General features: G+C 41.3%; 1 protein-coding gene across 2 annotated transcripts in view; it reads left to right on the top strand.

Moving 5' to 3' along the window:
* The window catches only part of CUNH10orf67 (chromosome unknown C10orf67 homolog), a 109932-nt gene extending 105889 nt beyond the window's left edge, over positions 1 to 4043 (top strand). For both annotated transcript variants that reach the window (XM_031373297.1, XM_031373298.1), the window contains exon 17: positions 3670 to 4043. In XM_031373297.1, the coding sequence (XP_031229157.1) occupies positions 3670 to 3746 (77 nt within the window). In that variant the 3' untranslated portion in view covers positions 3747 to 4043. The remainder of the gene's footprint in view (positions 1 to 3669) is intronic.
* Positions 4044 to 15994: the final 11951 nt, after the last annotated feature.

The following is a 15994-nucleotide window of genomic DNA, read 5'->3' as shown; positions in this document are numbered from 1 at the left end:
CCCCCCCCCAATAAAAAACACACAAAAATAAACAAAACAAGGCATAAAAAAACATCTCATCATGGAAGCTGTGGTATGTCACAGTGTGTCCCACAGTATATCTCTCTGTCCACACATCTTCACTTGCAAATGTTCATTGCATTGAGTCATTGGTCTGGTTCCAGATGTCTGGCTTCTGTGACACCATCAATATTGGATCCCCACCCAGACTCCTCTGGTCATCCTGTTGTTGCCCTGTGTCATGGAGATCCTGCAGTTTTGGATCAGCAGGACTAGCCTTTTCACACTTCCCAACAGTTCACAGATAATGGGATTTTTGGGTGGGCCTGTGTGATAGTTGAGCTGGTCAACCCTCTGACTCTTACTTATCTGCATCACCAGGCTAGGCTACCCAATGTCATCAGCAAAAGACAGGGTCAGCTCTCCTGCTTTCATTCCTTTGGGGCTGGCTAATCTGCAGCCAAGCCTCTAGAACCAGCACCACTGTACTGCCCAGTTGAGGTGCAGGGCCACTCTCAAACAGCAACTCCCCCAAGCACACTCCACCATGGCCAGCTTACCTGCTCTTAAGACCCAGGAAAAGGTTTTAATTTTTAATTTCCACATACTCATATTTTTCACACTTGTAATTTAGAACTTGTTTTTTTAGGTTTCTTTTTTTAAAAAATTAAAAAATCTACTGCCTGAACTCTACTAAAGTTATCACATACAGCTCCTAAAAACATTATCAATTGACTTCCATATTTCAGCTTTTTAAAATACTAGAACTAATGGTTATAGAATTAGGTGGAGTGACTCTAGAGGCTAATTTTTTGGGGGAGGGGACATCTTATAGAGTAGCTTCTAGGCTGGGCTATCCATTCTATCCACTTGGGCCTTATATTTCTTCTCTGACACCAGAGTTTAAATAGCTTTTATTTTTAAAAATAAAGCTCAACACCAGGTAAAATAAGTCTTTCCACCCTCAGCAGCAAACTTGCCTAAGCCATTCTTAGTTCCTTACATTGTGAAGTTTAGGCTCAGACATTTCAGGCTCCACTAAGAAATATTCTTGAAGGAGCTGGAGAGATGGCTCAGTGGTTAAGAGCACTGACTGCTCTTCCAGAGATCCTGAGTTCAATTCCCATCAACCACATGGTGGCTCACAACCATCTGTAATGGGATCTGATGCCCTCTTCTGATGTGTCTGAAGTCAGCTACAGTGTACTCGTATACACAAAATAAGTAATGATTAAAAAAAAAGAAAAAAGAGCAAAAAAAAGGGGGGGAAATATTCTTGAGCCAGGTGGTGGTGCACACCTTTAAGCCCAATACTCAAGAAGCAGAGGCCAGTGAATCTCAGAGGGCTTTAAGGCCAGTCTGGTCTACAGAGTAAGCTCTAGGACATCCAGGGATACACAAAGAAACATTGTCTCGAAATAAACAAACAATAAATAAATATTCTTGGTATTAAAGACTAACCTGGGAAGAATTTTTATTTTTATAGCATTGAGTTCTCCCAGCTGTGAATCTAATTTTGATTTATTTGAAAGCCTCTCTGTCATCTTTAATAAAATTGGATAATCTTTTAGGATGATCTTGCACATCTTTTATAATTTTTCTGAGAACTTTTGGATATGTAATTAATGTATTCTTTATTGATATTTTGAATCGTTTCTTATTACCTATACTAAATATATATTGCTGTTACTTTGCTTTTTGATATTTTTTCCTGTGTTAGGGTCTTTCACTGTGTAGCCCTGGCTGTTAGAGAACTTGCCGTGTAGACAGACCAGGTTGGCCTTGAACTCACAAAGCTTCACCTACCTCTGCCTCCCAAGTGCTGGGATTAAAGGAGTATGTTACCATGCCTGCTGCATTTTGATTTTGTGTTCAAGAAAGTAGTTGAGCTATAGTCATTGTAATAGTGTGTCTGAAAAATGTCATTTTTGTGTAGCCAATAATCATAATTTGAAAGGCTTGTCTTGTCCATAGGCTATTTCTCTCTTACTATCCTGACTAAGATTTCCCACGTAATAATAGAGGCAAGGTACCACACCTGTCTTGGTATATTTTTCACTGCATATCTACTAACTGTATTTGTAGCTCTAAAACATAGTTTAGCTATATCACATACATTTTGACATACAACACTCAATACTTGGACCTAAGTATTTTACGGTACCTTTGTTTCCTCTTTAGCATATGGCTTCTTTTATGCATTTTCTCAGAATTGCTTTGTCTTTAACTAATGACATCTGGTTTCACTGTCTTTAAGTCAGAAATGTCCAACTCCATCACTTTGAGGCTTTCAAAGTCTTTGAAAAACAGACACAGTGCAAACCTTTTTTGTATGTGTATATATGTTGTTGTATGTTCATGCGTACATGAATATGTGTGAGTGAATTTGATCCTTAGACATTAGGATCAAATTAGTTATATACTAATATAACTCCTTTGTGAAGAACTCTGTAAGTATCCCATGTAAATGAGGGTACACAGCTCATCATTGCAGGACAAACATGAAAGCAAGGGCTTGAAGGAGCTGAAGGAGAGGAGTGGAAGCAGGGTTCAGTTCTTGTCTATCTCACTCAGCCCAGGACCCCAGACTGTACAATGGTGTTGCCATGGGGAAGATGGGTCTTCATGACACAATCCAGTCCCCATAATCTATTTCAGGTGTGCTTGGAGGCTTATCATCTTTGTGATTCTAGATCCTGCCATGCTGGTAATCAATATTAACTATCATGGGCAGCTATTTTTACTTCCATACTTTGCTGTTATATCAACACCTTTGAGCCACTGTGCAGGGTTCTGGGAAGTGAGTGGCAATTTGTCAAATTTGTGGGGTTTCTTCACTTTTTTATGGTTTACTTTTTATTCTTGATATTTACTATCACTACAGTCTACTCAGCTCTATAGTAGTTGCTGTTAATATGGAGAAAATAGTTGAGATGAAATGATTTATATATTTGTTTACTTCTAGAAAATTCTCAGCTGTTAGCTTTTCAAATACTGCTTTTTCAATATGCAAGATAAAATCTTTTATCTTGAAACACCTCTCAAATCTATTCTGCACTCTCCGAATCCACGTGACTTTATGGTTCTGTATTGTGGCTGTAGTTGTGTGCTCCACATGATGTAGGCTATGTCCGAATCCACGTGACCTTATGGTTCTGTATTGTGGCTGTAGTTGTGCGCTCCACATGATGTAGGCTATGTCCGAATCCACGTGACCTTATGGTTCTGTATTGTGGCTGTAGTTGTGCGCTCCATATGATGTAGGCTATGAGTGCTTCCTTCTCTTCTGTCTTCCAGTTTTCTAATTCCCTCTTCAGCTGTGCTGATTTAAACCATGCTTCAGTCTCTCACTTTACTTTCCTATTTCCAAGACACTTGATTTTTAATTGTTTGTTGTTGTTATTGATGTTATTGTTGTTGTTGTAGCTACTCTTTCTTAGTTTTTTTTTTTTGATGTGTGTTTGTATATTTTAGATATAATGTTTTTCTTTTTAATGGACATTATCAATTTTCTCACTGATCATAAATACACATATTAAGTCATTTTCAGACTATTTTATTACCCTTAGTTTATCTGCAGTGATATATCTTCCTTTATTTTGTATCTGTCTGTCTCACTTTAGCTGAAGGCACAGAATTAAGTCACTGCCTTTTACTTTTCCTCTTGAGTCACCTTGTATTCTAGGAGCAACACAGAATCCCTGGACAGAGAGGATGCTGACACCAAAAAGGATCGTTTTCAGTGATGATGAGACTGCATCTTGGAGCAAAGGTAATCATCTGAGGACAACTGCCTTAGCTCTTCAAGCAAGAATGACCTCTTTAGATCATCCCAAAGTACCAGAACCGAGACAACATTCAAAGAGGCAACACTTTTATCAAGACAGCTTAATCATGTGTTCTTCTGGCCCCGTGGCACAAGTCTTTCTGTTTAAACATAAAGCTCATGTCTATACCCCAAAGGTGAACATGGGGTCAATGAACCCCTTTACCTGTTCTTCCTACGTGACCACATTAAGTAAATCTCTTTCCTCTGCTCGTCCCACTTGTTTGTCTCTTTAATTGGTTTATAGGAAACAACTGATAGGCCACAGCTTGTTGAGGCATCCAGGCCTGGGCTTGCATCCTAAACACTCTGCTTATACCAACTCGACCTGTCTGGTGTAATATTAGAGAAAAACACCATATAAACACTCAACATTCCCAGGGAAAGCACTAAATGGTGACAAATTGGGCTGGGGGAAAGGAGAGAAAGACGAGAAAAGAGGAAAGAGATAGTAGAGATAGGGACAAAGGAGGGAGCAGGGAGAAGGAATCAGGAGAGAGAGATTGAGATGACTCAACTGCTTGGATAAATGCCAAGATTGATGGCCATCACCAGAAGCTGTGGAGAGGCATGCACCAGACTCAGAAGAAACATGGCTTTCTGAGTTCATATGCTTGGGGTTTACACTTATAGGCTAGAGAACTAAGAAAGAATGGATTTCGGTGTGGTGGTTTGAATGACAAGTGTCACAAGCTCAAGTATTTGGGTACTTGGTACTACATTTTGTAGCAATTTGTGGAGGTGATAGAACCTTTGGAAGGTGAAGCCCTACTGGAGAAAACATATCTCAGGGGTGAGCATTAAGGTTTTGTGGTCTCACCCTCTTTCTGCTTATGCCTCGTCCCTCCCCCTCCTTCCTGCTCCTGTTGCTAACCCTTTCCTACTGTGATGGACTCTTGTCTCTCTGCACTCATGAGACAAAGTAAACTCTTCCTTAGATGTTCTAGGCAGACTACTTTTTTATCACAACAGAAAAGTGACTAAAACAGAAATTGTAAGCAGGAAAGTAAAGTTATTGCTATGAAGACCTTGACTGTTGGTTTTTTAGAGGAATAAGAATGACTTTAGAACATTAGACTAGAATGGCATTGAACATTGTAAGCAGAGTTTACCTGGCCATTCTACAAGGTTCCTGGAAGACTGTGAGCTGCAAGCTATGTGAACAGTAGAATCCCAGCTCACAAGGTTTCAGAAGGGAACAAAAACTAAGCTAGAGGCCACTCCTGTGATACTTTGGCAAAGAATCTGTCTATGTTATGCCCATGTCCTGAAAAGTTACATAAATCTAAGTTTAAAGGTAGTAGACTAATTTATGTGATGGAAGAAAACTTTCAGCAGTAGAGTGTTGAGTCTGCAGTATGGTTATTACTGATTACACTTATTCAGACCTACAGTGAAAAAGCAAGAAGCAGGATAGAAATAAATAAAAGCTATGCAGTCTGGAGAAGAGAAGAGCTTTAGGAAGCATTGCATCCATGGTGTGAGACAGGAAAGTACTCTCAAAGCAAGAGCACACCCAGCTAAGCCTCCATTCTGTGAAAGAGGGATGAGGGCTTGCTTGCTAATAGACAGCAATTGCTTCAGTCTACACACTTTGGTGCAGCTGTGGTTCAAGAGGCCAGAATACACCCCAGACTTAACAGTGCCATCCATGTGGCACTGGTTTTGGAGACAAGAAAAAAATTGAGGAAGTCCTGGATTCTTCCTCTGTAGTTTCAGAAAGCTACTGAGGCCAGGATACATGTCACAGGGTCAAAGTTCCTTTAAAGATACCCTGAGAGGTCATTGAATGAAGCTGATAAAGGAGAGACCTCCATGATATTGGAGGGGCCAGAATCATGAGACATCATCTACCCAGGAGATTGCATATGGGGTGAAATCAGCCCAACACAGAGATTTATGACCTTGGGAAGAGCAGTCAGTGAGTGCTCTTAACCACTGAGCCATCTCTCCAGCTCCAACCCCTCCTTTTGGAATGGTATTGTATATAATGTGTCATTGTGTGCTGAGAGTATTCAAATTGACTTTTTATTCAACTGGGGGTCATAATTAAGAAATTGCCTTTAGTTTAGAAGAGACTTTGAACTTTTCAACAGTATTGAAACTGTTAAAAACTATGGGAACTTTTGAAGTTGGACTAAAGGTATTTTGTATTATGGTGTGACCATGAGCCCATTGGGGACCTTGGGGTAGAATATTGTGGTTTGGATGAAAAACCTATGGCCACAGGCTTTGTAGCCAGCTGGTGGTATTGATTGAGAAGGTTACTGGAACTTTAAGCAGAGCCTTGCTGCAGGAATTACATCCTGGGGTGGGAGGAGCTTTCAGAGTTTGTGGCCTCTCTGCACTTGTCCCTCTCCCTCAACCCCACCACTCCCTTTCCCTCTCCCTCTCCCCTTCTCTCTTCTTCCTGGGTGTGGATGAAAATTTGATCCTCTACTTTCCTATTCTTCCTGCCATGCCAGGCCTTCCCCACCAAGCTGGGCTCCATCCCTCTGGAACCCTAAGCAAAAATAAACTCTTTCTTCTTTAAGTTGCTCTGTCAGATGTTTAATTACAACCTAAAAGAAGTAAATGCATGAATCAAACCCAGGGCAACAGTGTAACACATGAATCAAACCCTGGGTAATACTGTAACAATGTAACACATCCATAGTCAGACTGCATTCTACCAACCAGGTTGAGGGATCCAGTCTTGCCATTTTTCCTTACAAAAGATGGTAAGAAGTCCCACCATTTTCTAGCTGCCATGATGAAGCCACTACTGCTTGCTTGGTTAGACCACTACTGCTCCCTAGCTTCAAGACTGTCATTTTCAATAAGATCTCAAATGGGCTAAATCTCCCACGTGAAGGTGCTTGCTGCATCCTGGCAGTTAGTGAGCTGTTTGTCAAACGTGAACTTCAGTGGTTAGGGAGTTAACTCAGTCAGTAGTGCCTACCTGGCAAGCCTGAGAACCCATGGAAAGGTCTTAGGCATTGTGGATTTCCCTTACCGTCCCAGAGGTGGGGAAATAGACAGGAGCATATCTGGGGCTCACTGCCCAAGTAACCTAGCCTAATAGCTCCATGATAATAACAGACCCATCTTAATAATGCAGGATGGCACTAGTAAGAAAGATGTGTATATATACTTGTGTGTCTATGTACCCACAAACAAGGACACACACATACACAAAAACCCCTGAGTCTCAAATTCATTCCTTGAGGCTTGATTTGATACATCAAGGTCAGGATCTCATTATCCTGAGCTGTTCTCTCACTAAAGAGGGTATCCACGGTGGAGTCTTCCTGAAAGCAGGGCAAAGCACCCTTTTCTCCTTCGTTCCCATCAACCCACTGCTCGTGTTCCCCTTTCCTTTCTGTGGCACCCTGGGAGATACCTGGGAGACTTCTAAACCTACTGAGTCCCTTCTCTACAGCATATATTATTCTCTGAACTGCCTTGCTTCAAGGTATCAAATGTTAGGGTCACCAAGGATCTCTTTTGTTTCTTCCCTTTTCATACTTTGTTACTTCTTGTTTAGTCTTTTAATGTATCTCCGTGGCTTTCAGGCTGAGATCAAGTTCCAGTTAAGCAGGAAGGGCTATTTACAGCCCCTACCTCCCCCTGCATGAGCTCTCCAGCTAGATCCTAGTGAATTACTTGCAGTTTTCTGCTGCTTCCAGCAATGCTGGGCTTCTGGGCTTTTGTAGATTTCTTTACCTATGTGACTAATCTTCTGCATGGTTGTTGGGCTCATTAGTACTCTGCTGACCATTAGCAGCCTGACACAGGAAGTGGTAGAACTACAGGCAATCAGATTCTTGTCTCTCATCTTCAACTAGGCTACTCCAGGCTTCTTCAAGGTGGACTTGAGGTTCTCAAGAGCAAATTCCATGTACAAGATTTGTTCAAATTTCTATTGGCCCCACCCCTTTACTCCCTTGTCTTATCAGCCAAATAAAGTTATGTGACCAGAACCAGGGCCAGTGTGTAAGAAAGCTACAAATGCAGTAGATTCTATCACTTTCTCCTTCATTCATTCATTCATTCATCCTACAGACTTTAGGAACATCTATTGTAATCAAGCCTGGGGCTAGCTAGGCACTGAGGATAGAGAAGATTTCCAGGGCTTGGAAATCATATTCTAAGACAGTCACCAAGACTAGAACATTCAGTAGAAGTCAGATTTGCAAAGGTCCCAGGAAGTAGGTTGGCAATCTCTGCATTCTGCCTCATTTCTACAGAAGTTGCTTTCTGGTTACTCAGGATCACCTATCAACAGCCCTGGTCACCCAGGATTGCCTAGCAATAGCTCCTTCCCCATAAGAGCAACCCAGAACAGAAATACAGTGGGGAGAAGAGTCAAAAGTTTTAACAATATATTTTAACATCTTAATTAGAAAAAAGATCTCATGTGTTCACACCACATAGTTCAAATATGTAATTATGTAATGGATGGCATTTGCACTCAGTATGTAAAAGTGAAAGGCAGGTGTCGGTGGGAACTGCTTGCAGTGTAATCCTGAGGCCCCAAGCTGTCTATGTGTTTATAGAATAGTTGCTTGTGACTTGGAATTCATACTTGTGAAATCACATAGACCAAAAGTCCAAATGAAAAGCTTTTCTAAAGAATGCACAGAATGTTTCTATATTAAGGGAAATTCTTGTCCCCTGTAATGAGGACAATTCACATTAGGAGCCCAGCTTCTCCTGAGGAGGGGGTAGGGAACAGAGTGGCGCTTCATTTTCTCACAAAAGGCGCAATGTGAAGCGCATCTGTGAACACTGCATAATTTGTTATGTTCTACAAAGAGGTGGGTTTTGTTATACACACACCAGAGCTCTTTAGGACTGCCTCACCCATGATCTCTATTCAGGTCCAGCAAAGAAACTGGTCTCCAAAAACTGAAAGTAAATTTTTCTTTAAAAATTAGATGCAGATTATCACTTCAAAACGCAGGAGGGGATTTTACAAGTGATGCTGCGCTGGTTAGCTTTGCAATGGACACCCAGCCTTTTATAAAACGCATACTAGCGGTGGTCAACTGTGACAAATGTGGTTTATTACTCTCCGAACTGAACTGTGAAGACCCATCTAATGTAAATGAGGAATGTTGGGTGAACTTGAACTGCTTGGACATGAATGACCAGAGAATTTATTTGATGAAACGTCAAAGGCTAAATATGGTAACTGTCCCTTTGATGATCTGGTATAATCAGTTCTTTAGTTCATTAGCATGTCTTTCATAATTTCATTTAATACTCTTTTCTGGTTATGGAATAGCATCCTAAATGAAAAGACAAAAAAAAAAGTTTATCTACAATAGTTCAAAAGTAATAGCAACCTTATCTTTACTGGTAAATATTCATATTTTTATATAATGAAAAAGACATTGTTTTAAAGAATGCAAGAAATTAGCTTACACTCCTTTGATGATTTTTATAATGTCTTCTTGTTTTTCAGTAAGAAAAATAGGCTTCCTGAAATGGACTTATCATTCACCAAACCATTTCCCTTCCTACTGGTAACTGGGCAGCATGAACTCTCACTAGAGGCATGTCCTTGGTAACTTTAACAACCCTGTGTAGGCTAGGTACCATAAGATGCTAATATTTTCTCTCCTTATGTGTCTTCTCACACTTAAGGCATGTAATGCTTTATCTCCAATGACTAATGCTGAGGCATTGTGTGTGTGTGTGTGTGTGTGTGTGTGTGTGTGTGTATGCTGTATTTCAATATATCTTTTAAATCACCCACAGAAACTCTGAGAATAAATTACAAAATCACGTTTCATGTTACTAGTGACTCTTTAAATAGAATTTCTCATTGAAACTTTGTCATTGAAACAGAAAGGCCTTTGGTTGTGCCCATACAAGCATAATAAATTGTGTATGTTTGTGATACTGAATGACTCTTGCCCATATGCTGCCCTGCAAAGCTACATGAATGAGGTATTTACCAAATCAGGCCCACCACATTAAACAGAGAAACCATCTTTATCCATGGTAACTTATCAGTTTCAATTAATCAACCTTAACAATAGAAATTCTGATGTGTTCAAGCAACTTGAAAGCAATAGGTCATCTCCAGGGCAGCCATGTTGTGTCTTTGTGCCTATGGTTTCAAACAAAGAAACATTTCCAATAAATAGACATACATATACATACATGTGCATATATATGCATACAAATGGACAGTTACAGCTATGCTATGCAGTGACAACAAAAATGCATGTGGGTCATATATGATTTTTTTTTTATCATGGCAAATGTAATTGTCTGCCTTCAAGTATTACTTTTCGAGCTCTGCAGGTTTAAACAAAAGGGAAGAAATCTCCATTGGGTGACCATCCTTTCAGTTTCTGTCCTGCTATGTGAATAGCATTGTGCAAACCATTCCAATGGTTTTGAAAAGGGGTAACCATTGGTTTGATTTGGTTACACGGTTTAGTAAAGAGCTCCCTCCCACTGCCTTAGGGTCTGTGAAAGGTCTGTGACCTGTTTAGAACTGCCAAGTGAAATGTCATGTCGCCCCTCCCAAATGGGAGTATCTGCATTCATTTGATCAGTATAAAAAATGATTGGGGATGGTGAGATCACTGCTTTTGAATTGCAATTTATAGCAGTTTACAAAAATGCACATTGTTGGAAAAGAAAACATGGAAGTGTCTCTTTCTAAATTGCATTACCTGTGAAATGTCATTAGTCTTTTAGGGATCTTTACATCGCCTTTTTAAAATTATTTGAGAGACCTGCATTGATTAAAGGTGATCAGAATTTTGAAATATTATGTTTTTTTTAATTACATTTTGTCTTACTACTAGAATTTATAGGGGGGAATATGTCTGTGTTGGAATTCTTAGGATAAACATGACTTCTTAGTGTGCCCATTTACTAATCCCTGGGTGATAATCTTTGCTAATGAGAGCATTACAAAATCCCCAATTATCGGTCTTAGAAAGTATGAGAGATTCATTTGTTGGCAAATGCCTAGACTACTTATTTCTAATGGAGAGGTTGAAATTTCTGGCTTATTGAGCTCTACCTCATTCTCACTATTCTATCAACACGTTAAGTCGTCTCTGTCAGGCACCCACCAGGTTTCAAAACTCTGGTACCCACGGATGTCGACATGTATATTCATCCTCTCCTATGGGTAGTTTGACAAGTGATAATGTGTGTGGAAGAATATGCTAAGGAAAAGGTAGGTTGCCTGTTCAAGTTCATGAACATCTTGGGGCCACCTGAGGCTTCTAGGTGCAAACCTGGTGCCAAATATGTTGTCCTCACAGATCCAGAGGCTGCATCTTCTTCGAATCTTAGAGTTTGCAATTACTTTGAAGAAATCTTTGAGACAGAAGCTATCTTGTGAAAGGCTCTTCCATCTCTGGCCCTTGATAGTTCACTAGGGGTCAGGGTGGCTGCCCCATTTCCCAAAAGACTTCACCCACACAGACTGGAGCACTCCACTTTGAACCTCACCACTATTGAAAGTGGAGGTTGTCACATTTTTATGTTTGTTCATGTTAAGCCTTGGAGTGACAGCCTGGCTCTGTGTTCCCTTTTCCTAACGCCTGGTCTGTAAGTGTCCACATTGACACCTCCGGTGACCACAGGCTGAACGTCTTTGTTGGCTTCTCCACGCTCCTGGCTTTCACTGAGCTTAGTTCCAGGCCTTTGTTCCCCTTCAAAGCTGGAACAGCCAGTCTGCTGTAGTGGCTTTCCTGCCTTAGACCCCCAGGGTTCCGTTCTCAATTTACACCCCAGGTAAACATCCCTCCCTACAGGGTTGAATGCAGCCTAGGGGAGGGAGCAGTAACTTCCAGTTGCCCTGCCTCAGTGATCCTTCTTGTCTTCCCTTCCCTCCCCATTCCTAACTTTCCTTTTCACTCGGAGGGGAATTGGAACACTAATGTTAAATTGCTTTAGATAAATTTCAGGGGTGAATCTCCAGCTCCAGAGAACAAGTGTCTCCCCCTCCCCCCATTCTCTTATAGTTCCTCATTCTACACTGCCAAACGGGCTTTGGTCACAGACACTGAAGACCATCTCTTCAGCTGGGGCTGCAGAAAAGCTGTCACAACGGAAAATTTGGCTGGTACCATCTAGTTTGAAGCCCCAGGATGATGATCTGACCTCCAGACCTACCTCCCCACCACCCATTTTCCTAGTGATTAAAAAAAAAAAAAAAAAAAAAAAAAAAAAAGTCCAGCTTGGCAAGAGCCATTTTTAAATGTTGTGAAGTGCAGGAGTCGGGGAAGGGTGGAGAGTGGAGAGTAGTTGATGCATAATATGCAAAAGAAAGTTCAAGTCCGTTTATCTTTGTTTCTAATGAGGTAATTTGCATCTCAGAAAGAGAGTTTGAAGAAGGCCTTCAAGCCCTAGCTCACTCGGAGCCGTGCAGATCCACAAAATCTGAGCTCCCCAGAACCAGACTAAAGATGAAATGTTTCTCATCCTGGCTGGCCTAAGACTTGCCCGTCCCTGGCAAGCGATAATGTCTTCAAGGCGTTTCTAAAATGGCCACTCAGCCTGGAGATTCGTTGGACTTGTGCCTGTGCTCGCCGGTCTTTGCGCACTTGTACTTTCTTAAGCCCTTCAGAAACTCTCCAGGGTGAACCCCTGGGGCCTTGCCAAATCCTGTCTGGGATCCAGAGGCCGGCCCCATTGCCTAGAAGTGAGAAAGAATGAGGTTCAATAACCGTAAAATAAAATTGAGGCCCTAAATGTGTGTAACTCATCCTCCAACCACCACCACCACCACCACCACCCCCCATAGTTAGTCTCTTAGGCAAAGTCAACTTGCTTCCGCCTGCCTCGTGGTCTAAAGCCCTTGAACATGAACCGGAAAGAGGAAGGAGAAAAGGGGGCTTTGTATTTCCTTTGGGAAGGTGCGCCCTGCCCTCATTTCCACACAGGGCTCTTTAGGGGCATCCTAAAGGCAATAAATGATTCCTACATAAGTAAAGAAACTCTTTGGAGTTTTACTTCTTTGTAAGGATGAAGGCCAAGATTCGTATACACATGCCGGATGAGTCAGACTGTTTTTCTCCCACACTGAATGTTCAACTTTGTCCTTTCTTGGTCGTGAAAGGCAAGACTCCCTGCCTCTGTACCTGATCCTAGGATCTGGGTAACAAATTTCTAAGGCTATTTACTAAGTGGCAAGCAATATAGTTAGAGTAGCTGTCACATAAAGCTGGCATAGATTGGTCGAAAAGAAAACTGGAGAGGCGATTTATTTGTGCGTAAAAGGCACAAGATTTAATTGGAGAGAGACCTGTTGCTTTGAACGCTCGTACATGGGATGGCACGGCGCCGTGGGGCATTATTCGAGCTTCATCTACTGTGCACTATATGCCACCGCCTCCAAAGGAGTGTTGCCCTAGAAACTTGTTTTAAATCTGCTGCTATATATCAACACCTTGTTTTAGCAGTCCTTGGCTGAATTACAGTTACACAGTTTGGCGCTTCTTTCAAATTTCCTCCCATCAGTTTGGCTAAAGAAAGGAATTTTTCTCCTTTAGAAATGAATTGGCTTAATTAGTAAGTAGATTAATGGCAATTGCTGGTGAGTTGGTCTCCAGCAGAGTTTCACCAGAGAGGGTTAATCGGAGGCAGGTCTGGAATCTTTCCCAGAACTGGCTGCCAGCCATTTCCACCAACCAATCAACCCTACAAGAACCGGAGGAAATCACATAAAATTTATATTCTTTGTGTCATTATCCTGATCCAAAATTCAATGGAAGAGCCTCCTGGTTGAGTGTAGTAAGACTTTCCATTTCAGAACTTTGATGGGACTCTTTAAACTTTAAGATTTATCTGGGTAGCAAAGGGAAATTTCAAATGGCACAATAGGTGTCACCACAGACACTAAGCCATTGGAAACTTCAGAGACTCTCAGTCAACTTTGGATTTAGAGACTTTGCATGCCCCCCCAGCCTGCCCTAAATCTGTTACCCACCAGAATGCTTTCAAAAGTTTTTGCTGTATGCTTCGAAGTCTTTTCACTCATTTTTTTCCATAGTGATAAAAATGCATTCATAGTTTCACTTGCAGCTGCATTAGTCTTGCAAAAAAAAAAAAAAATCCCTGCTGAGAAATGCATATAATAGGAAAAACAGATCGGCTGGACAGCAGTGTAATTAATGCCAGAAAGGGCTGAGGCCGTTTTCATAGTTGGTCTTTTGAGGATATCAAGACCAGACCTGGTGAAAAATGACGCATGCTTTAGCATTTCAGAAAGCTGGCAACTGGCAGGGTTTTTTCCTTTTTTCTTTGACTTTCTGCCGGGGAACAAAGAGGTCGGCAGAACTAGCTAGGTTGTAATGAGTTCTATGTCCCTAGCACATTAAGTGCATCATGGAAACATATTGTATCGAAATAGTTTGGAGGAGAATACTGGGGATGAAAGAGAATGGGTGCTTTGATCAGCTCTCTGGGGTCCTGAGCGGGCACAGACTGACTTGCAAGGAGTCATTCAGCTCCAGCTAGACACACTTACAACACCATTCAAAGAAATTTGCATATCTGTAATTTATCACATTGGTCCAGAACATTATTGCAAGGTAAATAAAAGTTAGTTGAATAAAAAAAAATCAATCATTGCAGATATAGAGGAAATTGTGAAGCCAATCATGGGATTAAAAACAGAAATAAGGATGTCCACAAACATGGTGGTTTTGAATTGAGTTTATTTTTACAGAAGCTTTAAGGCAACAGGTTATGCTTTGTCAAACAAACAGCAAAACCCCACAGGAGTAGCCACAATTTCTGCGCCTTGCTGCTTTAGAAGATTGCATTTGTACCTTCCCACTGGGATAAAATTAGAAAGCTGAATATGATATGTGTGACTGTAACCAGTCCCTGACACACATAAACATTAGTACACAGATCGCAGGGGTAAGAGATGGCTTTAATTTCCTCTATATCTGTAAGGGTTAAGGTTAAATCTCATTTTTCCTACTGTTGATCTCATTGCTAATCCCATTTGCTGAATTTAACTGAAAAAGATGAAGTGTCTACAGACTCAGTCAATAGGAAAGCTTGCTCTCCAATGTCCCATGAGAACAAGTGAAAATTTAACAGACAGGCATTGTTCTGAGTTTTTTAAACAACCCAGTTAAACAGCAAACAAGAATCTTCACCTTGACCTTGGAAAAGGCAGTGTGCCTACAGTTAATCTATCAAACAACTTGGGATGACAATGATATATTTCAAAGTATTGTCAGATGAAAGGATTGATAAATTTGCCGCCGCACAGAGAGAACTTGGAAACAGCAACAGGCAATTTAACTTACCAACTCCTCCTCCTTGGTCCCATTGCCACATCCCACCCCTCCACCCCGCCTGTGGCAAGCCAGCTCTGGAGAACGAATGGGGCCAGTAAATCAGCACTGTATTACTTCTTAAGGGGCACGGAAAAGCTGTGAACAGTACTTTTCATATTAGACGCAATATTTCTTTGCTTTCGTGGTGAACAAAAGTCATAGCAAGACGTCTTTGTGGCTAATTCAGTCAAAGGCACATCTCTGGTTCCCCCGCAGAAAGGTCAGTGTCGTTGTGTTTGGTCCACCGAGGGGGTGTTTTCACACTGAAAACTAGCCAGCTGTCCTTGTCAGACCTTCACCATTGGGGAGCACGCACTAGCCATGGCTATTAGGCACATTCTACACCTGCAAAATATACCGATTTTCAGGACTTTTCAAGACACCCTCCCATTCTCATGCCCCCTCCTCTGTCTACTAAACTTTGACAACACAATTCAAGCCCTGGATGAAAGCCCTGCAAGCTAGAGGGGCACTGGGGTAGGGGCAGCTCAGCTACTGTTTCAGGGTGTCTATTGAGCAGTCATCAAAGAAATGAGGCGTCAAGTATGTTCTCAAAAGTATGGAAAAACTTCCAAGTAATTGCTGCAAGGAGTCACACATTTGCTATTGCCACAAATGCTCATTGCTGAGCCTTAATATTTAACTATATACACTTGTGGGCTTTGTAAGATTGCAGCCAAGCGCCCTTCACTTGGAAGTGGCTCATTTTAAAATTTTCTATTCTTATTTCGAATCAGTTAGCTGGTCATGAATTTCTTCTGAATTCATCCAGTGCATACATGCCCAGTTTTTAAATGTCAAAGCCTGTTCAACTGGATTTCATAATAAAACTCCTAGAAGCATCTCCTAGGTA

This window comes from Mastomys coucha, unplaced genomic scaffold (assembly GCF_008632895.1).
Source record: "Mastomys coucha isolate ucsf_1 unplaced genomic scaffold, UCSF_Mcou_1 pScaffold15, whole genome shotgun sequence".
In the NCBI taxonomy this organism is placed as follows: domain Eukaryota; kingdom Metazoa; phylum Chordata; class Mammalia; order Rodentia; family Muridae; genus Mastomys; species Mastomys coucha.
The sequence above is the reverse complement of the archived record's forward strand: the minus strand, read 5'-3'. Positions and strand labels throughout refer to the sequence as shown.